General features: G+C 38.2%; 2 protein-coding genes across 2 annotated transcripts; one reads left to right on the top strand and one right to left on the bottom strand.

The window, feature by feature from the left end:
* Positions 1 to 3,666: 3,666 nt before the first annotated feature.
* On the top strand, positions 3,667 to 14,584 carry LOC146489073 (tryptophan--tRNA ligase, cytoplasmic-like). The gene is made up of 9 exons (XM_085106008.1): positions 3,667 to 3,948; positions 5,512 to 5,620; positions 6,375 to 6,494; positions 7,418 to 7,600; positions 8,323 to 8,423; positions 9,390 to 9,502; positions 10,614 to 10,787; positions 11,905 to 12,045; positions 12,971 to 14,584. Exons 1-9 carry the CDS (start codon positions 3,741 to 3,743, stop codon positions 13,136 to 13,138), a joined length of 1,317 nt encoding a protein of 438 aa, XP_084962134.1. The 5' UTR covers positions 3,667 to 3,740; the 3' UTR covers positions 13,139 to 14,584.
* Positions 14,315 to 18,099, bottom strand: LOC146489072 (leucine-rich repeat-containing protein 73-like). Its single transcript, XM_085106166.1, has 2 exons — positions 17,693 to 18,099; positions 14,315 to 17,222 (listed from the first exon to the last, which is right to left on the bottom strand). The coding sequence occupies exons 1-2, from the start codon at positions 17,962 to 17,964 to the stop codon at positions 16,652 to 16,654; spliced, it is 843 nt and encodes a 280-aa protein (XP_084962292.1). The 5' UTR covers positions 17,965 to 18,099; the 3' UTR covers positions 14,315 to 16,651.
* Between the last annotated feature and the right edge of the window lie 264 nt (positions 18,100 to 18,363).

Genomic DNA, 18,363 nt, shown 5'->3' with positions numbered 1-18,363 from the left:
CCAAGTAAACAGCGCAATGAACCAATCAGAATTCGTAACAAATGCATGTAACTTACGTCAAGAGCGGGAAAACATGTGCGACCAAGATACGATGTAGTTTAGTTTGGCTTCCGATTGGTTGAGAGAATGGCGCCAACTTTGTTAACCAGTCATGGGGTGCATTAAACAAAACCAAAGCAAACGTGGAATTACTTTCGATAGTCAATTCAAAACCGCTTCTAAAAAAAATCTTTTGTTTAGTTTAAGATGATCCACGAAGACTTGGGCGGAGCTGGAAAATGGGCAGAAACCCGCGATAAATTAAGGAATTAACAAACAGGGACGTGAACCATGCGGACGGAAACCGTCAAGCGATAAAAGGTCCATCGGTCCATGCTCGTGTGGTGAGATTGTGTGCTTTTAATGGCTCATTGGCTGTTCTTTCGAGTGTTCCTATCAGATTACAAAGACAATGCAACTTCAGTAAGAGGAAAAAACCAAGGAATCAGCTAGGACATTGCTAACAATTTTCACTCTGGCTTTATCGGCTTCTAGCTGAATCTACTTTCTCCTTTGATTTCAATCTGCTATAATTGGCCAGCTTTATACCTTGATTCTGTTTGAATTTTGGGCCGACTTCTTTTTAGCTGAAATAACCTCGAATTAAAGCGAGGTATGTACGGTATTGTAGCTGATCGCTTATTATATTACCATGGACCTTTTCAGGGTTTGGACAATAGTAGCATTTGAGAGTGCATGGCAACAAAATTAATTTGTATATATCGAATTCCTCGGCTTGAAACTGTTAAATAAGAAACAGCATTATTGGCGAAATGGGAAATCTTTTCCAATTACCAGAATGTAGTTGTAGATGTAGCATTAATCTTTTAAATGCATTTCCGCCCGAAAGTTATCGTTCTGCGGGCATGGCTTTCGCTCAGAAGCTAATTTAAAACATGAGGACTCACCCATTGTTGGTTAATAGTTCATCTAGATCGTGTGCAGGAAAATTCTCGATTGTTAAAACATGAGCTCGATCGCACGAAAGTGATGGGAAATGATGACCAAAGAGATAAGGCCTGATTGTCGGCTACTGGAGTGTTAAGCCAGAGAAGAAAATACCGTACAGTAATCATACTTTTAAAGAGCACTTGAAGGCCAGAAGGATGGTTTAGTTCGATTAATAGCATCGGTGCCTCGACGGGCATATGGCTTTTTTTTAGGACGGTGTTTCGTCCGGTTAGAGCCATTGGATTGTCCGAAGGGTTCGTCTAGAAAGCACATGAAGATAAATGAGGAATATAAACAAAATAGTGGTTTTCAAAACGACTCCGGTGATAAGCGAATTTGATGCTGTAGTTCGGTCGACTCTGTCTGGGAATTCATTCCCAGATAATTAAGCTCCATGGCCAGGCCGAACTGTGCAATTCACAAGACGGCAGTATTATATAATCTTTCCGGCCTTTACTTGCTCAGTAAAGTACCTTCTGAAAGTATGCATAAGTGCAAGTGTATATACTAGCTGAACAATTGTTTAAACTCGAAGCATTAACGTGAACTTTTTCGGATTGGATTTCGTTGAATAAAAGAACATTTGCAGTGTAAATGAACATACATTGTCAGTAGTCTCCGCAGTAAGTTGGACAAGAGCAGATGTGCTATTGTTTACTCCAATATAAATGCAAGAACCCAGAGAATGAAGCGGAGGTTTTGCGCATGCAGCAGTCAAGCTGTCTTCGTTTCGTTAAGGTTCGATAACGTGTTTGGTTGAACCATTGTACAGAAATTGTGAAGGGCGAGCAAAAGGGTAACAGATGTGAGACTGATCGAGCACGCTCGTACTCTGTGCTCTTCTTTTTGCCTATACTGAACTACTTTGTTCAGTAGATCATCCCATTCCCGAATCGCTCTTTGCGCTTCTGTGGAGAAGAAAGGTATAAATGCGAGTCTTTTGTAGCTAACGGCCCACCCTCTTTACTCCCTAACTTGTTGCAGTGAGAGTTCGAAATGCCACCTTTGTTTATTAGCGCCAGAAAAGTTGTGATCAGCAGCTAAATTGGTAAATGCACATTGCTCATTAATAACAAGCATTTAGCAATGTGTTTGAACTTACACCCGAGAGTTTTTAAATTGGGCTGTACAGTCGGGGCAACTAGAGGGTACACCATTGCTGTCCTGGGTCCAGTTGTTCAAAGGCGGGATAACTTTATCCAGTGGATAAGTCGCTATCCGTCAGTTCCAATCTGTGCAAAGATTTCAGTATTTCCTCTTGTACAAGCGAATATGCACACTCTAACCACAGTTAAGTTTGGGAGTGTACGAAAACCTTGGACAACGTTTTACGTGAAGTATATTTTAGACCCTGAATAGTGCCTTATCCAGCGGATTAAGTTATCCGGTCTTTGAACAACTGGGGCCTGATGTCTAAATTTTCCAGAGAAATTAATTTCGCGGAAAACTATTTGATAAGTTACACCTTCTGTGTCAATGTTCTAGCCACGTGCACTACTTCAGGTGGAATAACATCGTCAGGTGACTGACGACAAGATATGATAGCAGGGATTTTTGACTGAAACAACAGTCGATAAGCTTTGGGTCAGTTGGTTCTAGTCCAGTTGGATATCGAATGGAAATTGTGCGAGGTCTCCAAACGAAAAGTTTGGAATGAGCTAGGACCTGACAAATCTCTCTCGGCAACTCGCGTCATCTCCTGTCGTGAATTTCAAGGGAAATATAAATGTTCTCTCGTCAAAGTTAGCTATGAAAACCAGTTTCACCTGGTACTCGTTTGTATGTTCCGTGATTTGATGTGCGTGAAAAAATAATCCCTGGTGTAACTTAGGTTTATATTTCAGTCTGTGCTTGTTGTTGTTGTACAAAAATCCCAAAATTTCGCATTAACAGCGGTGAACCATAAGTGGAAACTCAATCGACGTGAAGCATTGTTCACTCTGAAATAAATACAGACAAACGTCTCTGATTTCGGATTGCCAAATACTCGACGACGGTCTTGCAACCATACCCTGTCTAGGACGGATCCAAGGCAGACTTGTTTGAAATTATATACCCTATTCAGGGCAGAGAGGCCAAAAACCATACCCTATCCAGCGGGCACGTTCCCGTATAGCCCATATAGGGGAGTACCCTTCCCCCCCGGGACAAGAAGCTAATTTGGGCGAAAGAGCGAAAGGAAAAAGAAGCCGACATAGAGAAGGAGTTCATACTGGTGTGTCACCATTTGTAAACATGTTTTTGATGTTTAAATGCTCCTCCATGCACCACGCCCCTGGGTAATAGTAACCAATGGAGCAGTAAGGAAGTGTGATACTTGGTGCAATCCAAGTATAATTTGGCCTAAGAGCGATTATCAATAATGCTGAATTTTAAGCATTAAAACACTACCATTTTACCCTTGAAAGAGACCGGTTACAATACAATAATTTAGAAGACATTTTTTAGGAGAAACATCCATTAAGTACTATAAACAGCATTTCAAGGCTTCTAGATTTAAAACTTAACACGAGGACCATATCTCCAGATCCTCTAAAGGCTCGCACCAGCCTTCGGCGCTTCTATAGCACCTGCGGCTCCCCTCTCCTCGTGCGAGGCCTGGCGCGAGGGCCTAAAAATGGACATTCCATTTACTCATACATGAACAAAATACCGTTGAGGTTGGCGGGCTCTAGCTTTCTGATGCAAGAGGTCATCGGTCATAGATGGAAATTTTCTCAGAAATCTGTATTATTGGAAGCCGGTAGTGCATGTTGCTTCCATTCCTCTCAAGAAGAGGAACGATCAGTGTATTGCCCTCAATTTCAAGGAGAATTAAAAAGATATTTTTAAGCATGGCGGCCTCGAACGACGAAAGTAGCAAGGAAAACATGGCGGATGGCGAGGTTGAACAGATCGTAACAATGGAAAAAGTAGTCGCAGTGGATAACAAGGGCATCGATTATGACAAGCTCATCAGTAAGTTACTTTCTCTTTTGTTTTGTTCTGTTTTTTCGTCTGAGGGTTTTGCAGAGTTTTGGTACCTCACGTTTAAGTTTAAAAGAACATGAGTTTAAAAGAACATGATTTTAAACTAAGTTGGGCTTCACCGGTATAAACTGGTGTAAGTGGATCGGGTATAACTGCAATCTAGCCCCAATCTTCTCCCAATGTTCAGAGTATAGCTTAAGTCACTGGTACTATTACTTGTGCAAGGGGTTTGAACTGCTTCATAATTGAGGTCATCAGAGTGGGATGCTCTGAAAAATACAATCTTGGACAAAATTGTTAAGAAACTTTTTGCCGATCTACAAAATCTACAAATACAACAACACAGCCCCTCCTCCCCCACGTCAGTGTTGGTTTGCTACCGAAAAAAGGCTGGGTAATTGTGTAACCTTTAAAGTGACATTGAGTTACTACTATCCAGACGGTGTTCTCCGTAAGAAAGATTGAAATATATGAACAAAATTCACATTTTATCACCTACTAGTTTTGTCCAAGATTGTTGTAGTCTGCAAGGACATGTAGTCTCTTTATTAGTTCTCTTTCAGGACTACCTGTATGGTTTAATCATTCATTTAACTAAAATAATGTTTTAACACACCAAGGATTCCAAACCATAGCCATAGAAGGCACAGCACATGGCTAGATGTTCTCTTCCAGTTTACAGAGTATGGCAAAATTTGACGACATATCTCGCATGTGTAGAGGCATTAACTAAAAGAAATAATAAGAGACTTTTTTTCTGAAACTTGTGTGTGCAGTTGCCATGTTCTGCAAACTGATTATTCTTCTCATTCATGCCAATTGTAATTTGTAGCCAGTTTCACTCACAGTAAATTTGTCTGTAAAGTCTTGACCAGTGGGGGACCAGGAAACAGAGTTAAGTCTCAGTAAGCTAAATGGGGACCTTTTAAAAAGTTGGGAACATCTAACCTCCTGAATTTTCTTATTTTGTTTATGGCTTTGTCATGGAGCAGTTTTTGACTGAATGTCATGAAACCAAAGTAATTACTTTGACCAATCACAACAGACTTAAACAGTATGACAAGAAACTCAAAATTTGAAAGAGGTCATCTACATGTAACTGGCATCAAGAGCAGGAAAATGCATGCAACCCATGTTTAGTTTTTGGTTTGGCTTTGCATTATTAGTTGAGAAAATAACATGAACTTTACCAACCAAAAGCAAAACCAAAGCAATGTGAAATTACTTTTGACACTTGATTGAAAACTGCTCAATTACATTATGTCTTAATTCATGCGTTATTTCTATTAGACAGGTAGTGGCGTTCAGTAAATTTAAAACCAAGCTAAAGTGCCATCTTAAGCAGTAACGCCCGCGGTACATGCTGCATTTATAACTTAATTATTTGTCCAGTTTTTTATTTGCTTTTTTTTTGTTTCAATGTTTTGTGTTTTGTCTTGTGCTGTGTCAGGGCTCCATTTAAACTAGCTCTGCTAAATTGGATGCCCCTGGATAAATATTGAATTAAATAAAATAAATAAATAAATAAAAATGTCACAATTCAATCCTCAGGACAGTTTGGTTGTTCAAAGTTGGAAGAGCGGCACAAAGCAAAAATACAGGAACTGACAGGAAAACCTCCTCATCACCTGCTGCGAAGAGGAGTGTTCTTTTCCCACAGGTAAAGTTAAAGGAGCTTAACAGTGACTTATAATAAGAAGCAGAGAATTTAGATGAAGAAACGCAGCTTGAACATCCCCCTTCCGTGGTAACCCCCTGGGCATTTGGACTTTTGAAGACTGGCTTGTGCGAATTTGCCACCTTTTCAGGCTTCCTGGAACTTCATCCAGTGTCTGCTTTAATAGTTGAGGGATCTGTCTGTGGCTATCTACATGTACATGTATGTTGGTTTGGTTGTATATGCCTTAATTTCACTCCAACTTGAGTTTGAGTGAACTCAATTTCAAGCTAAGAATTGGTATTCATTTGATTTTAAAAGGAAGAAAGGAATCAGCTACAGCTGTAAGAATGTAGTGGACATTGTATTTATAAGAGGAATGTTAGGGATTACTTTCTGTATCCCCTTTGGAAAAATGTTCATGATGCATCTGGCAAAGAAGATTTTTTGCAAGAAGCTGCTCTTAAGTATGCTTGAACATACTGTTGGAACATTGAAGTCAACTGAAACTCAATACTGCCTTACAAAGTACATTGTACATTATTCATGAATTCATCAGTCGCACTATTAAAAGGTGATCAGAACTTTTTCAAAGATACGTACAACATTGAAAGAAATGCTTGGAAAGTACACTTTGGGATTTGCAGTGTCCGAGTCTACAAAATAAAAAATAATAATAATAAAAGAATTGGGTATTGCCATTAAGTAGGCATTACATTGTAAGTAAATTAATGTTGTAATATTAATTTTGTTCCAGGGATCTTGACTTTGTGCTGGATCTGTACTCTAAAGGCAAGCCTTTTTACCTGTACACTGGCAGAGGCCCGTCATCAGAAGCAATGCATCTGGGACATCTTATTCCCTTTATTTTTACGAAGTAAGTTCACACCACCAAACAACTAAAATTAAAATTATTTATTAAATGTTCGTGTAAAATAATGTACAGTCTGATCAAGGTATCAAACACAACTGAACAATTTATTGAATGGGTCAACTGTTCAATATTTTATTGCCATTACTGTCTCAACCTAACATGTTTTGAAAGTGTTTGTCAACCAAATCAAACCAAACTAGACATGAGTTGAAGTTTAAATAATATGAAGTTGATCAAAACAGAAGACAACCAAAGTTCTTCTTCAATTGAATTGAATAACAAAAATTGATGATCACGTTTATTCAGTGTTTATTGATCATGCCTCTCCCACCTCATCTTTATGCATTCAAGTCTACTCCTTCACAGGACATACAGTACATGTACACTTGCATGTAGAGTGCAATTTTAATTGCATTAAAAAATGGAAGAATTCATCTGCGGAGACTTCTAGAGGGGCAGATTTTTGGGTCAGGAGGTAGTCAAAACTGGTAAGTTTACCATCTCAGGGGCTCGCTTGTTCGTTCATGACTTGTAAACTTACCAGTTTTGACTTCCTCCTGACCTGAGTATCTGCCCCTGGGTCTCCAAAGTTTCTAAAACAAAATCATAGCAACAACATGGACAAAGTTTCAAGCCAGGCTGAAATTCATTTTTTGTCCTGATGAGCAGACTAAAACTTTCGTTGTAGCCGAACAGGCTGAAAAGTGAACTTAGGCATGCAAGGTCATTGTGATTTTAATGAAAATTTAAGGTGAACTCCAAGGTTTTTAAGTTTGCCTACTGTGGTCATCTCCAACAAACCGGTAATGTCAAAGTTCTATGCCTGGGCTGAATTCATCAATGATGTAACCATGATTAAATTGTACATGTAGCCAGCCCCCTTCTCTCTAGCCACGTAATATTATTATTTTATGTTCCCTATTCAGATATCTACAGGATGCTTTCAATGTTCCTTTGGTGATTCAGCTTACGGATGATGAAAAGTTTTTTCTAAAGGACTTGGAATGTGAAGAAGCTCACAGACTGGCTTATGAAAATGCCAAAGATATAATAGCTTGTGGATTTGATGTAAAAAAGACATTTATCTTCTCTGATATTGATTACATAGGGTAAGGCTGTTCATGTATGTGTATGTTTTAAAACAATTATTATTTTAATAACAATTATTTTATTTTATTAGTAGTCAAAGAGCACTGCGCTGGCATCGCAGAAATCATGGGTTCAAATCCCATTCAAGCCTGAATTTTTTTCAGGCTTTCTTTTCGCAACTGCTGTTGCGTACTAACTGTGAGGATCTTTCTTCTATTTAATCTTTCATCCGCAGTTCAATATATGATGTTCCATATATTCATATGTATTCATTCATCCTTCACGGGTATACTACAAACTCACAATATGACCAGCTCCCAGTTGGTTTGATAGCTTAGTTGGTAGAGCACTGCACTGGTGTTGCAGAGGTTATGGGTTCGAATCCTGTTCAAGCCTGAATTTTTTTTTTCAGGCTTTCTTTTTGCAACTGCTTAAGTTGTGAACTAACTGCGAGGATCTTTCTTCTATTTAATTATTTTTATTCATTAACAAGTTTTCTTCATATCAGGATTGTACAATCTACACATAATACTGACATTTACACTGACTGTACAATTTCACGCCTTTTTAATATAGGCTTCCAGGGTGTAAGTTTACGTAGTCTTGTTCTTAGCCTCTGTAGCCTGTTTTCACATGTACCATAAATTATTCAAGTGACATGTAGATTAAAAAAAAATAACACAGTGACTGCAAAATAAGCTGTGTACTAATAAACATGTATTTTTATCATGTCCACTATTAGAAGCAGCTCAGAATTTTACAAGAACATTATCAAGATTCAGAGATGTGTCACTTATAACCAAGTCAAGGCAATTTTTGGATTTGATGAGAGTGCCTGCATAGGTAAATTTATTTTAATGTTATGTAATATACTAATGTTAAGGTTACCCGGTACCTTCAGAGGTGTCTTCAGAGGTGTCTCGCGTCCAAGCGATGTAGCGCGTCCGGTTTAAACTGTAGATACCTGAACCCTTATATCAAATTAAAGCTTATAGAGCTGGCTATCCAACTAAACCAAGAATTTTGAAATAAAATGAATTGCCGAGTTTTTAGCGCTGTTTTCGTGAATAAATTTTTTTCACTTGGAGGATCCACTTCAAAGAGCTAAAACTCAAAAGGAATTTGTTCGTTTGCTTTCAAAAATTTGGACAGTAGCTAGTTTAACATATGAACAACAAAAACGTGTCTGCGAATTTTTTCTTTCCAAATATTTTTTCTCCGAGAGCGATTTTTGTACGATTACTCGACATTTTTTTCATCCTATTTCAAAAATGCTGTATAACTTTTCACTGCGATTGAATATGGCAAAATGCAGACACCTTTTTTTTAGCGCTTTGGGTCCAGAAACTGAGGGCAAATTAAATTAGCAAAAAACAAAATTCACTTTGACTTGTAGCTTTAAAAAGGTGATTCGGATGCTCGCAATTAGAGGTCGTGAAAAATTCAACAATTCATTTTATTTCAAAATTCTTGATATAGTTTGATAGCCAGCTCTGTAAGCTTTAATTTGATATAGGGGTTTAGGTATCTACAGTTTAAATGGGACGCGCTACATCGCTTAAACGCGAGATACCTCTGAAGGTCCCGGGTAACCTTAAATAAATACAGTGTATAATATAATCATGGTCAGACATGAGAAAGAGTCTTTCATCTTATTCCCCAAAACACTAATAAATTCCAGAGGGGAAGAAGGGTAAGCGGCTAGATGAGTTTCCTGAGGGTTTCCTGTGAGAGCAGACGCCTTAAATTCTGGCTTCTGTTTCACTTGCCTGCAAAACTAATTAAAAATTTCTCTGCTGTTTTTTTCAGGTAAAATTGCATTCCCTGCCATTCAAGCTGCACCATCATTCAGCCATTCCTTTCCACACACATTTGGGAGCAGAAAAGATGTTCCTTGTCTTATTCCATGTGCAATTGATCAGGTGAGACTAACATGTATCACTGAAGTATGACATATCTTACTTACATAGGTGTACAGTTGGGGTGATAGCCAATGAAAAGAGCAACAACTTGAAGCAACTTGGAGTATTTTCTCTCCTCGAAGGGATCATGTTAGTCCATTAATTGCAGGATTAGAACTGGATCATTGGAAAATGCAATTCTAGAGTTTTGATTGGTTTAGCAGTCATGGTACATGTATATGAGCCATTAAAATGCCATGCCCTACTACAGCTGTAGTATTTTTAACAAGTGTACACGTCAGCAAGAATATATTTAAGTCACCAAGATCTAGCAATTTTTCATCATTGTTTCTTAAGAAAAGCAATAATTCTACTGTATCTTGTGCTTGTTGCAATGGGTACATGACATGTCCAATTATAGCCAACTACGAGATGTGCAATTGAAGGGGTGTGTGGAGTAAGGCCCCAAGTGACTTTTGATATAAGATCAAATTCTCCTTTTGTTCCACAAGTGAATACAAGATAATTTAGAAGGAGAATCTAACAACTGATCAGAAGTCACTTAGGGCTTTTTTCCAGGCACCCCTTCAATTATAGATGACTCAATGCTGTGGGCCACAATGGCTATCTATTATTTATATCCAGCATGTATTCATGGAATAATCCTCAAAATAATAAGTAGTGCAATATACACTTGTACACCTGTAGAGAGAATATGAAGTACTGTAACTTTAGGTTCTTTGGTGAGGGAAGAACAAGTCATGATTATAATAAAGAGACCAACCTAGCCTTGAATCACTGACCCTCAGATCATCTCACCAAAAGTCACACAGGAGGTAAACTAATGAACCGGTAATCAAAATATCCAAAGTCCCCCCACGGATGTTTATTGTTTTGCGACCCCCCTTCCCTCTCCACCAGGAAATTCCAGTTTAGCGTCATGCTTTGCTTCTAAAATTTTGACTTTTAAGATCCCCTTCCCCCTAGGACTTTTTGATGACCTTCCATGGGGTGGAGGTATGGATATTTTCTGGAACTGCACAATATGTCATAAAATTCCCACTCTGTACTTAGCAGCTTAGAACACATTGCCTTTATTAGTTAATTTTATTATATTGTGCCACTCTTGCAGGATCCTTACTTTAGGATGACACGTGATGTTGCTCCACGCCTAGGCTGTCCAAAGCCTTCTCTGATATTCTCAACATTCTTCCCTGCTCTTCAAGGTGCTAAGACAAAAATGAGCTCCAGTGATCCAACCTCCTCCATCTTCCTCACTGATTCACAGGCTCAGATTAAAAAGAAGGTAACTACCCTATATATTGTATAGAAAATTTAATAAATATACCGTAAATGATCTAATAAACGCCCCCTCTCTTATGAACACCTCTTATCTAATTAACGCCCCCCTAAGCTGACAAGTTTGTATTAAACGCCCCTCTCTAACAAACGCCCCCTGTCTAATAAACACCCCCTTCCCTGAAAACCACACATAAACTAGAAACAGTTGTACAATACAATCAATCAATTTATTTGCGTTCTTGCTTAATTAACACCGTTGTGCGAGTTGCGTCTTGCTCAATTTCCAGTTGAAAGTGAGGATAGCGCTCTTTAATGTTCTTGATCTCTGTGCTTAGGATACCAACAATTTTCTTTCGGCTTGTCCTAGCATTGTAGCATCCCGGAATTACAAGGCCTACTTCACGTTTGACTTGATAGTCTGCTAAAGCTCAGTCATTTAGGTTATTATAGTACCGTATTGTTACAGTTATTAGAATAAGCGCCTCTCTCTTTTAAATGCCTCTTATCTTTTAAACGCCCCCCTCGGACCCTTGAAATTCAATAAACGCCCCCGGCATTTATAAGATCATTTACGGTATTTAATTTTTTTCTAAAATTTAATAAAATAATATTATTTTACCTCATGTGAGAGACAATCCCCATCTCAGGATTAACACATTTAAATAAATTTAATGGAAATGTATGTAAAGTCCAGAAATTTGTTTCTCTTGACTAGGTTATATGGTCCAATATGGTGTAATGTATGTGGGAACAAAATTATTACTGACAGTAACTACTAATAATATTATTGTTATCAACTCAGAGTAAGAGAATGAATGTGCTTATTAATAACTGAAGCAGTCTCAAATAAAGTGTTTTTGTTGGTTGAATGATAAACCTTTGCATGCACAGTAGACTACATTATTTTATAAGTGCTGCAGTTTGTAGTACCAAACTGCCAAGCTGCCAGGAGATAGCTCAATGTATCTAGTACATGTACATGCACATGTATGTACCATCTTGTGGAAATATGAACTTGGGTAATACATGTACATCTGTATACATGTTTCTTTAATGATATTAAATTTGTTTCAAGTCTCAAGGTTTTAAGTTTTAATGCGTGGTATTATTTTATGCCACAGGTAAATAAGTATGCTTTCTCTGGTGGCCGAGATACAGTTGAAGATCACAGGAAGTATGGTGGAGATGTGACAGTTGATATTGCATACCAGTATCTCACCTTCTTTTTGGAGGATGATGAAAAACTTGCTCAAATAAAAGAGGTTAGTCCTTTAAATCTTGAAAAATGTTGAATCATTATGGTGGGTGAAAGCTATAGGAGCTTCCATGCCATCAGGTGCTAGCAAACTCAGATGTTTTGATACAAGACAAGTTGCCGGGTGAGGAAGCCATTGTAGTTTACATTGTAAAGGGACTACGTCAGCTGGGGCAAAATGCAGTAGAGTCCAGTTGAGACTAATTTGCATACAACTTGTTGGGGATTTTTGCTTTTCTGCCATTTAAAAAGCTTTAAAAAATATCGCAACAAACAGCTTTGAAACAGTATGTAGTATTACTAAATATAAAAGAACCTTAATCTTAATGTTAACATTAAGAGCCTTGATGTTTTCTTAATGTTTTTAAAACATTCAGCCAACTTTCCAAAGATGAACGCAATTCGTTCAGACATGAAAACAGCTTCCTGAACTCTCCGACAGTATTTGATAAATAATATTGTTGGGCCAACGATTTCAAGGTGCTTCTCATCAATGGTGCAATGCACCTGGAGTGACATACTTCCCTTTAGTTAAGTATTCACCTTTATTGGGCAGATGCAATTACCGCCACGGCAATAGTCTTGCATATGGCTTTGAATTCCTTCAGGAAATGTTGCTCCTTTGTTTTATCTGGGACCACTGCCAATATTGCACTTCATTTTGTGATAAAAACGGAAATCTTGCCCTTTTTCTTGCAAATGAAGCATAAAGCGGTGGACAAAAAACCTTGGAGCAACGTTTCCTGAAGGAATTCAAAGCCACATGCAAAAATTCTGGTGGATCTGAGCTAAAACAACCAAATGCAATCTGAAAAATCATTTAATTGGGTCATTTATGCTCTCAGCCCCTCAATTGGATGCTTACCTTGAGTTCAAACTTTTCATTTGACTGAAGCACTTTTCTAAAGTATTAATAAAACAATTTTTTTCAGGACTATACCAGTGGCAAGATGCTTTCAGGAGAGATCAAGAAAGAACTGATATCTGTTCTTCAGCCTCTAGTAGCCGAACATCAAGAAAGAAGAAAGCATGTCACAGATGAAGTCGTTAGAGAATTTATGACTCCAAGAAAACTAGAATTTCCGAGACTCAACAACTGAATAGAAACACCTAGATTGATGGAGAATGAATTAGTTTGAAACAGTAAGAACACTTGTGATGTACAACATTACTAAATTATTTCTGGAACATTCTCATCAAAGACCATTCTGAGGCAAGATGAAACAGTAGGTCAAGAATAAAAATAAAATAATAACTTATGCTAACAGTGGGTCAGTGCAGAGTCCACACATATAGTTATTATAATATACACTTAATGTATGGTCCCGTGGGAAACAGTTAGTTTTGTTTTCCCAAGAGTCCTGATCATCAGGACTCGAGGGAAAACAAAACTAACTAGTTTTTCTGAGGGACCTTACATTAAGTGCTTTGTTATATATTTAGACTTTCCCTTCAACAATCACGGCAAAACAAACAAACAAACAACTGAGAGGGCAACAACTGCGGAACTGTATCCCGCTCGGGATACATTTGTATTAGATCAGAGGCATGTGAAAGTCTAGGTAATTTATGACAATTATTAATATCATGTCCAGAGCCTATACTGAGAAGCAGGGATGGCGAAGTGGTGATCGCACTTGCCTCCCACCAATGTGGCCAGGGTTCGATTCTTGGACTTGGTGTCATGTGGGTTGAGTTTGTTGTTAGTTCTTGCCCTTGCTCCGAGAGGTTTTTCTCTGGCCAGTACTCTGGTTTGCCCCTTTCCTCAAGAACCGACATTCCAAATTCCAATTTGATCTGGAATCTGAGGGCCACAAGTTTGTCAGTCATAACAGATTGCATGTTCAGTGTCACCCTTGTTAAACAAAGTGGATTATTTTTTATCTATTTTATATTATGTATTCACAATGTGACCAGCTCCCAGTTGGCTTGAGAGCTCAGTTGGTAAAGCACTGCACTGACATCATAAAGGTCATGGGTTTCAATCCTGTTTAAGTTTGCATTTTTTTTTCAGGTTTTTTTTTTTTTGCAACTGCTTTTAATTGAGTTGCATTACATAACTGCAACAGTCATTCACTTATTCAGTAATTGTACTGTTTGCATTTTTTCCGAGTTTGACTCCAGCACCACATTAAGGTTATGTAGTAATATCTCTTCATAAAGTGTACATGGATTACACAGAATCTTGTGATAAGTATTGCAATCGGCTGACTTGCCTCCCCTGTATTTTTTTCAGAGGTCAGTAATAAATCAGAGTGACATGGATGTACAAAGAATCATGCAAAAAATTGTTATTAATGCTTTTCGGCTTAAATCATATTGATAGCTGAGTTTAATTGTTTGTCTCATGATTGAGTCGCATAGAAATAGATGTGGATTGTGATCCAAACTATTTGGCTCAATCATGACAAAGATTAATCAGCTAGAAATGCACAGATAACAATTTTTAACTTAACATTTTGGATTACAAACAGTCACTGGACCAATACTGTACCATAAACAAGACCCCAACAGTTAAGATTAAGAATATACTTCTTGACAAACTATGTCCTGTGTACAGTATTTGTGATATGTATTTAGCATAATCCAATAATATTGTCAGTAATTGTTTGTTCATGTACTTGCACCAAGGGGTTTTTTTTCTGGATTCTTCTACTGGTTTAAACACGATAACCAATATTTCTCAATTATTCCACATTTAATAAAAAAAAAATGATACACTCCAAAATTATCAAGTTTTTAAATAAACATCTATCAAAACTAGTTGAAACGACGACAACAGTGGAGTCTGATATTTTATAAGAACATTATTTAATAATTAACTCTTTATAATTTTATCTGGATAAAAAATACATGATCTGAGTGGATACAGTCTGCACACCTGTTTCTCAATGACATGACAGAAACATAATGACATTACGCCTACTAATACTGAAGTATTTTTGTGCGGTTAATGACTATGCGGCAAAAGCAGATCTTAGCAAGGGCTATTGGAATCCAAGGAGAAAATTGGGGGTAACCACGTATTTTTTAGAGATAATTAACAATAATTCTAAAAAGTGGCAAAATTCAAATTAATGTATGGAATTTTTTCCCAAATTGAAGTTTAATTATCTCTGAAAAATGCATGGTTTCCCCTAATTTTCTTTCCGGATTCCAACAACCCTTGCCAAGATCTGCTTTTCCTGTGTAGTTATAAAAAGCGCAAAAATATATCTGTTTCAGCAGGCACTGCCGTTAAGAAATCTGACTTTCTCGGACCATCGTGAGATGGGCAGTTGAAAAAGTGGGCACCGTCCAAGTGCAATGAAAAGGGAAAAATTGTTCGGTTGCTTGTGTGAACCAGCATAAAAAAAACCCCGATATTGCTAACAGGTACTCCCGGCCCCCCTGAATGAAAATATGCTAGCACATTGTACAGTTGTAGGGTTTGGGCCAGCACTATGGTATGGTACCTGGATCCATTTATATATCTGGGTAGTAACGTTTCTTGTCAAAGGAAATCAAAACAACATGACTGTGGCAATTTTCCACAATATTACAGACTCAATCCTCCAATTGAGATTTAACAACTGAAAGTCCTGCGCACTTAACCATTGCACCACCCCTTTCAATGAGTTAAGTTGTAACTGGACGCTAGCGGCCATAATAGAGAGTTTATGCAACAGGACAGCTGATGTGGTGGGACGGCAAATTGTGCTTGTGTGATCAAGGTCATGGCCAAGTATTCATGACTCTAGTCTAGATTGTAACATTCCCACTGCTTGTGGTTTTCAGGTAATGTCACAGATGAGAGAACACCTGTTTTAGTAGAAAATTGCCTAAAAATGAGAAGGTAATAAGACGTCATGTTGGTCACACAACGATATTTCACCATTTCCTTCCCTCAGCCGTCCTGTTGTGTATTTAGCGCACTAATAATATACTGTAGGCAGTTGTGGCTATTGAAGGGGCTGTTAGGCTTCTTCCCAATAGCTGGGTACCTTCCAGAAAATTTGAAATCTAGAGGCTTGGAAATGCAATTTCCGGAATTCTGGGCATAAAATTGAGTTCTATAAATTATATATGCTCATTTATATAAGAATGGTTCACTGTCTTTGTTGTTTAATATTGCAAATTTGTTTGGTTTCTTTTTTATAAGTTTTTTTTGGTCGAAATATTACTTAGTAACCGGCAGTGAGAGGCATTGTAGGCAGTCAGATGCAAAGTAATATGTAGACTACCTCTTAATTAATAACAGCTTAAACTTTAGAATATGTTGTCTAGCTAATAATAATATCAAAATGAAGCTGCAGGGCTGACATCAGTAGCTTGTTAAGCACCCCATCATGGACAGCAACTATTAATAGTGATCAAGAAAGCTGGTTACTTAAGAGTTTGAAAATGACTAACAAGACAACAATAAATGACGAGACAGGACAAGCTACTTCCTTGTAGAGAAAGCTTCTCCAAAGCATAATGACAGCCTCGGCAAGTGCCTGGAATGAAACCACATTCAAGGCTGCAAATTAAAACATACAAATTGTCTCAGCGGCTCTCTGTACTGCTTAACATGCATGGTCCTTCACTGATACCAGTCCACAGAAGTCAGGAAGATACTGGGTGCTAAAATTTTAAGCTGCTTCATTGTTTTTATCGTCCTGTTCATTCGATTTCTCGTTACCTTGCTCCTCGGCATCTTGTGGTTTGTTGTTCAAACAGTCGTTGATTTGACCAATCAGTTCAGCACTTACGTCATTCTCAAACAAAACCAGTTCTACCATTTTTGTTGGGTAATTAGCAATGACATTGAAAAACATCTCTCCTCCTCTCGCACCAATTCCGCAGCCCTCCAAATCGACCCTCTCCAGCGATGAACTTGCTGCCAAAGCAACAGAAAAAACACCAGCTCCATAATCACCAATGTTGTTGTAGTCAAGATAAAGAGATTGCAACTGTGAATTTGCGGCAATGGCAATCGCTAGTTGTGTCCAGCCTTGTGGAGAAACATCCTGATTGGCTGATAGTGTCAGTTCTAGTATGCCTCCTCTCCCTTCGCTTGAAGGAAGAAGGGTGCATATTTGTCTAATGCCATCATCTCCCAGTTGGCAATCACCAAGGTCCAGTGACTGAAGTTTTGGATGAGCTTGAAGTGCAGGCATCAGGCACTCTAGACCTTCGTCTCCAAGAGAAGTACCATGCAAGCTATGATAAAATTGCATGTAATTAAAGTAAACGAGTAAAATTGTATTATCTTCACAAAATAATACTGGCTAGAAAAACAGTTCAGAGTGGAAATGTGAACATGTTTTGAGTTGTGGAATTTCTAGAACGTTGGTTCTGGAACAATGAATGGTGCAAAGTTTTGAGGTGGGACCTGGGTTAATATTTTGCTGCAAAGGAATAAAATCAAAATTAAGTTAAGTCCACCATGTCACGTCAATTATTTACATGCACAGACTCAGGTTGAATGTGGTAAACAAGGTTTTACAATAAAAGTTATTTTTGGACCACAATGTACGGTTGCAAAAATGTTTAGATTACAAGTACCAATTAAAAGTACTATTAAGCTTCAATTAATTCACCTTAAATTATATAATTAATTACAATTGTAGGACGTCCGATCTGCCAATTTAAGCTTCATAGCTAAACAGTAAAGGTCGATCGATACTTACAACAAGGAGCTGAGGCATTTGTTCACAACCAAGGCCTCAGATAGCCACTTTATCCTGTGCTTTCCGTTACACACTCCAAGGTTTAAGTTAAGCTGAACCAAAGACTCGCATTCTTTCAAACTTTCCATCAACTTCTTGAAATCGTCGTCATGAATTCGACAACCTCGCAAGGACAGAATTCGAATGCTGTTATCGTCCAGCGAATCACAAATTCCCTTCACTTCTGCTTCTCTGATATCTTCGCCGGTTATCTGGAGTGTTCCTAGAAGCATTATAGCTTAGCCAATGGGAAACCTATCTGAAAGAAGTGATAGTTTCGAGCAAATCTTCTCCACGTTCTCCTTTACTGCCTTCAAACACCAATTGCCATAGTTACCAGGAGCAGGAGCAGAACGGCCGCGTAAGCCTGACAAGAGGGAATCTGGTTGCTAGCACAGGTAAACCAACTCGACGCAGCTTCTTCCTCTAAATCATAGCCTCCCACCGAGACGTTCTAAGGGTGACGAACCTCTAAGAACGTCTGCGTGGGAGGCTATTAAATCAACGAACACATTTTAAGATTGAGAGTGATAGCCGTTCGTTACAGAATGGCAATCACCGGGAATAGAAAAAAAAAATGGTCGCAATAACGAATTTGTTATTTGATGTCATGGTATTTTTTTCGCGCCCCT

This window comes from Pavona decussata, unplaced genomic scaffold (genome assembly GCF_977016875.1).
Source record: "Pavona decussata unplaced genomic scaffold, jaPavDecu1.1 SCAFFOLD_6, whole genome shotgun sequence".
NCBI classification, from domain to species: Eukaryota; Metazoa; Cnidaria; class Anthozoa; order Scleractinia; family Agariciidae; genus Pavona; species Pavona decussata.
This window is presented reverse-complemented; position numbering and strand designations above follow the sequence as displayed.

Excerpts from the sequence above, each read along its gene's own strand:
- LOC146489073 (XM_085106008.1), top strand. The coding sequence starts at position 3,741 with ATGTTGCTTCCATTCCTCTCAAGAAGAGGAACGATCAGTGTATTGCCC. Across the intron at positions 6,495-7,417 it reads ATTCCCTTTATTTTTACGAA|ATATCTACAGGATGCTTTCA; the intron begins GTAAGTTCACAC and ends TTCCCTATTCAG. Across the intron at positions 10,788-11,904 it reads AGGCTCAGATTAAAAAGAAG|GTAAATAAGTATGCTTTCTC; the intron begins GTAACTACCCTA and ends TTTATGCCACAG.
- LOC146489072 (XM_085106166.1), bottom strand. The coding sequence starts at position 17,964 with ATGCTTCTAGGAACACTCCAGATAACCGGCGAAGATATCAGAGAAGCA. Across the intron at positions 17,223-17,692 it reads AAATGCCTCAGCTCCTTGTT|CTTGCATGGTACTTCTCTTG; the intron begins GTAAGTATCGAT and ends ATTTTATCATAG.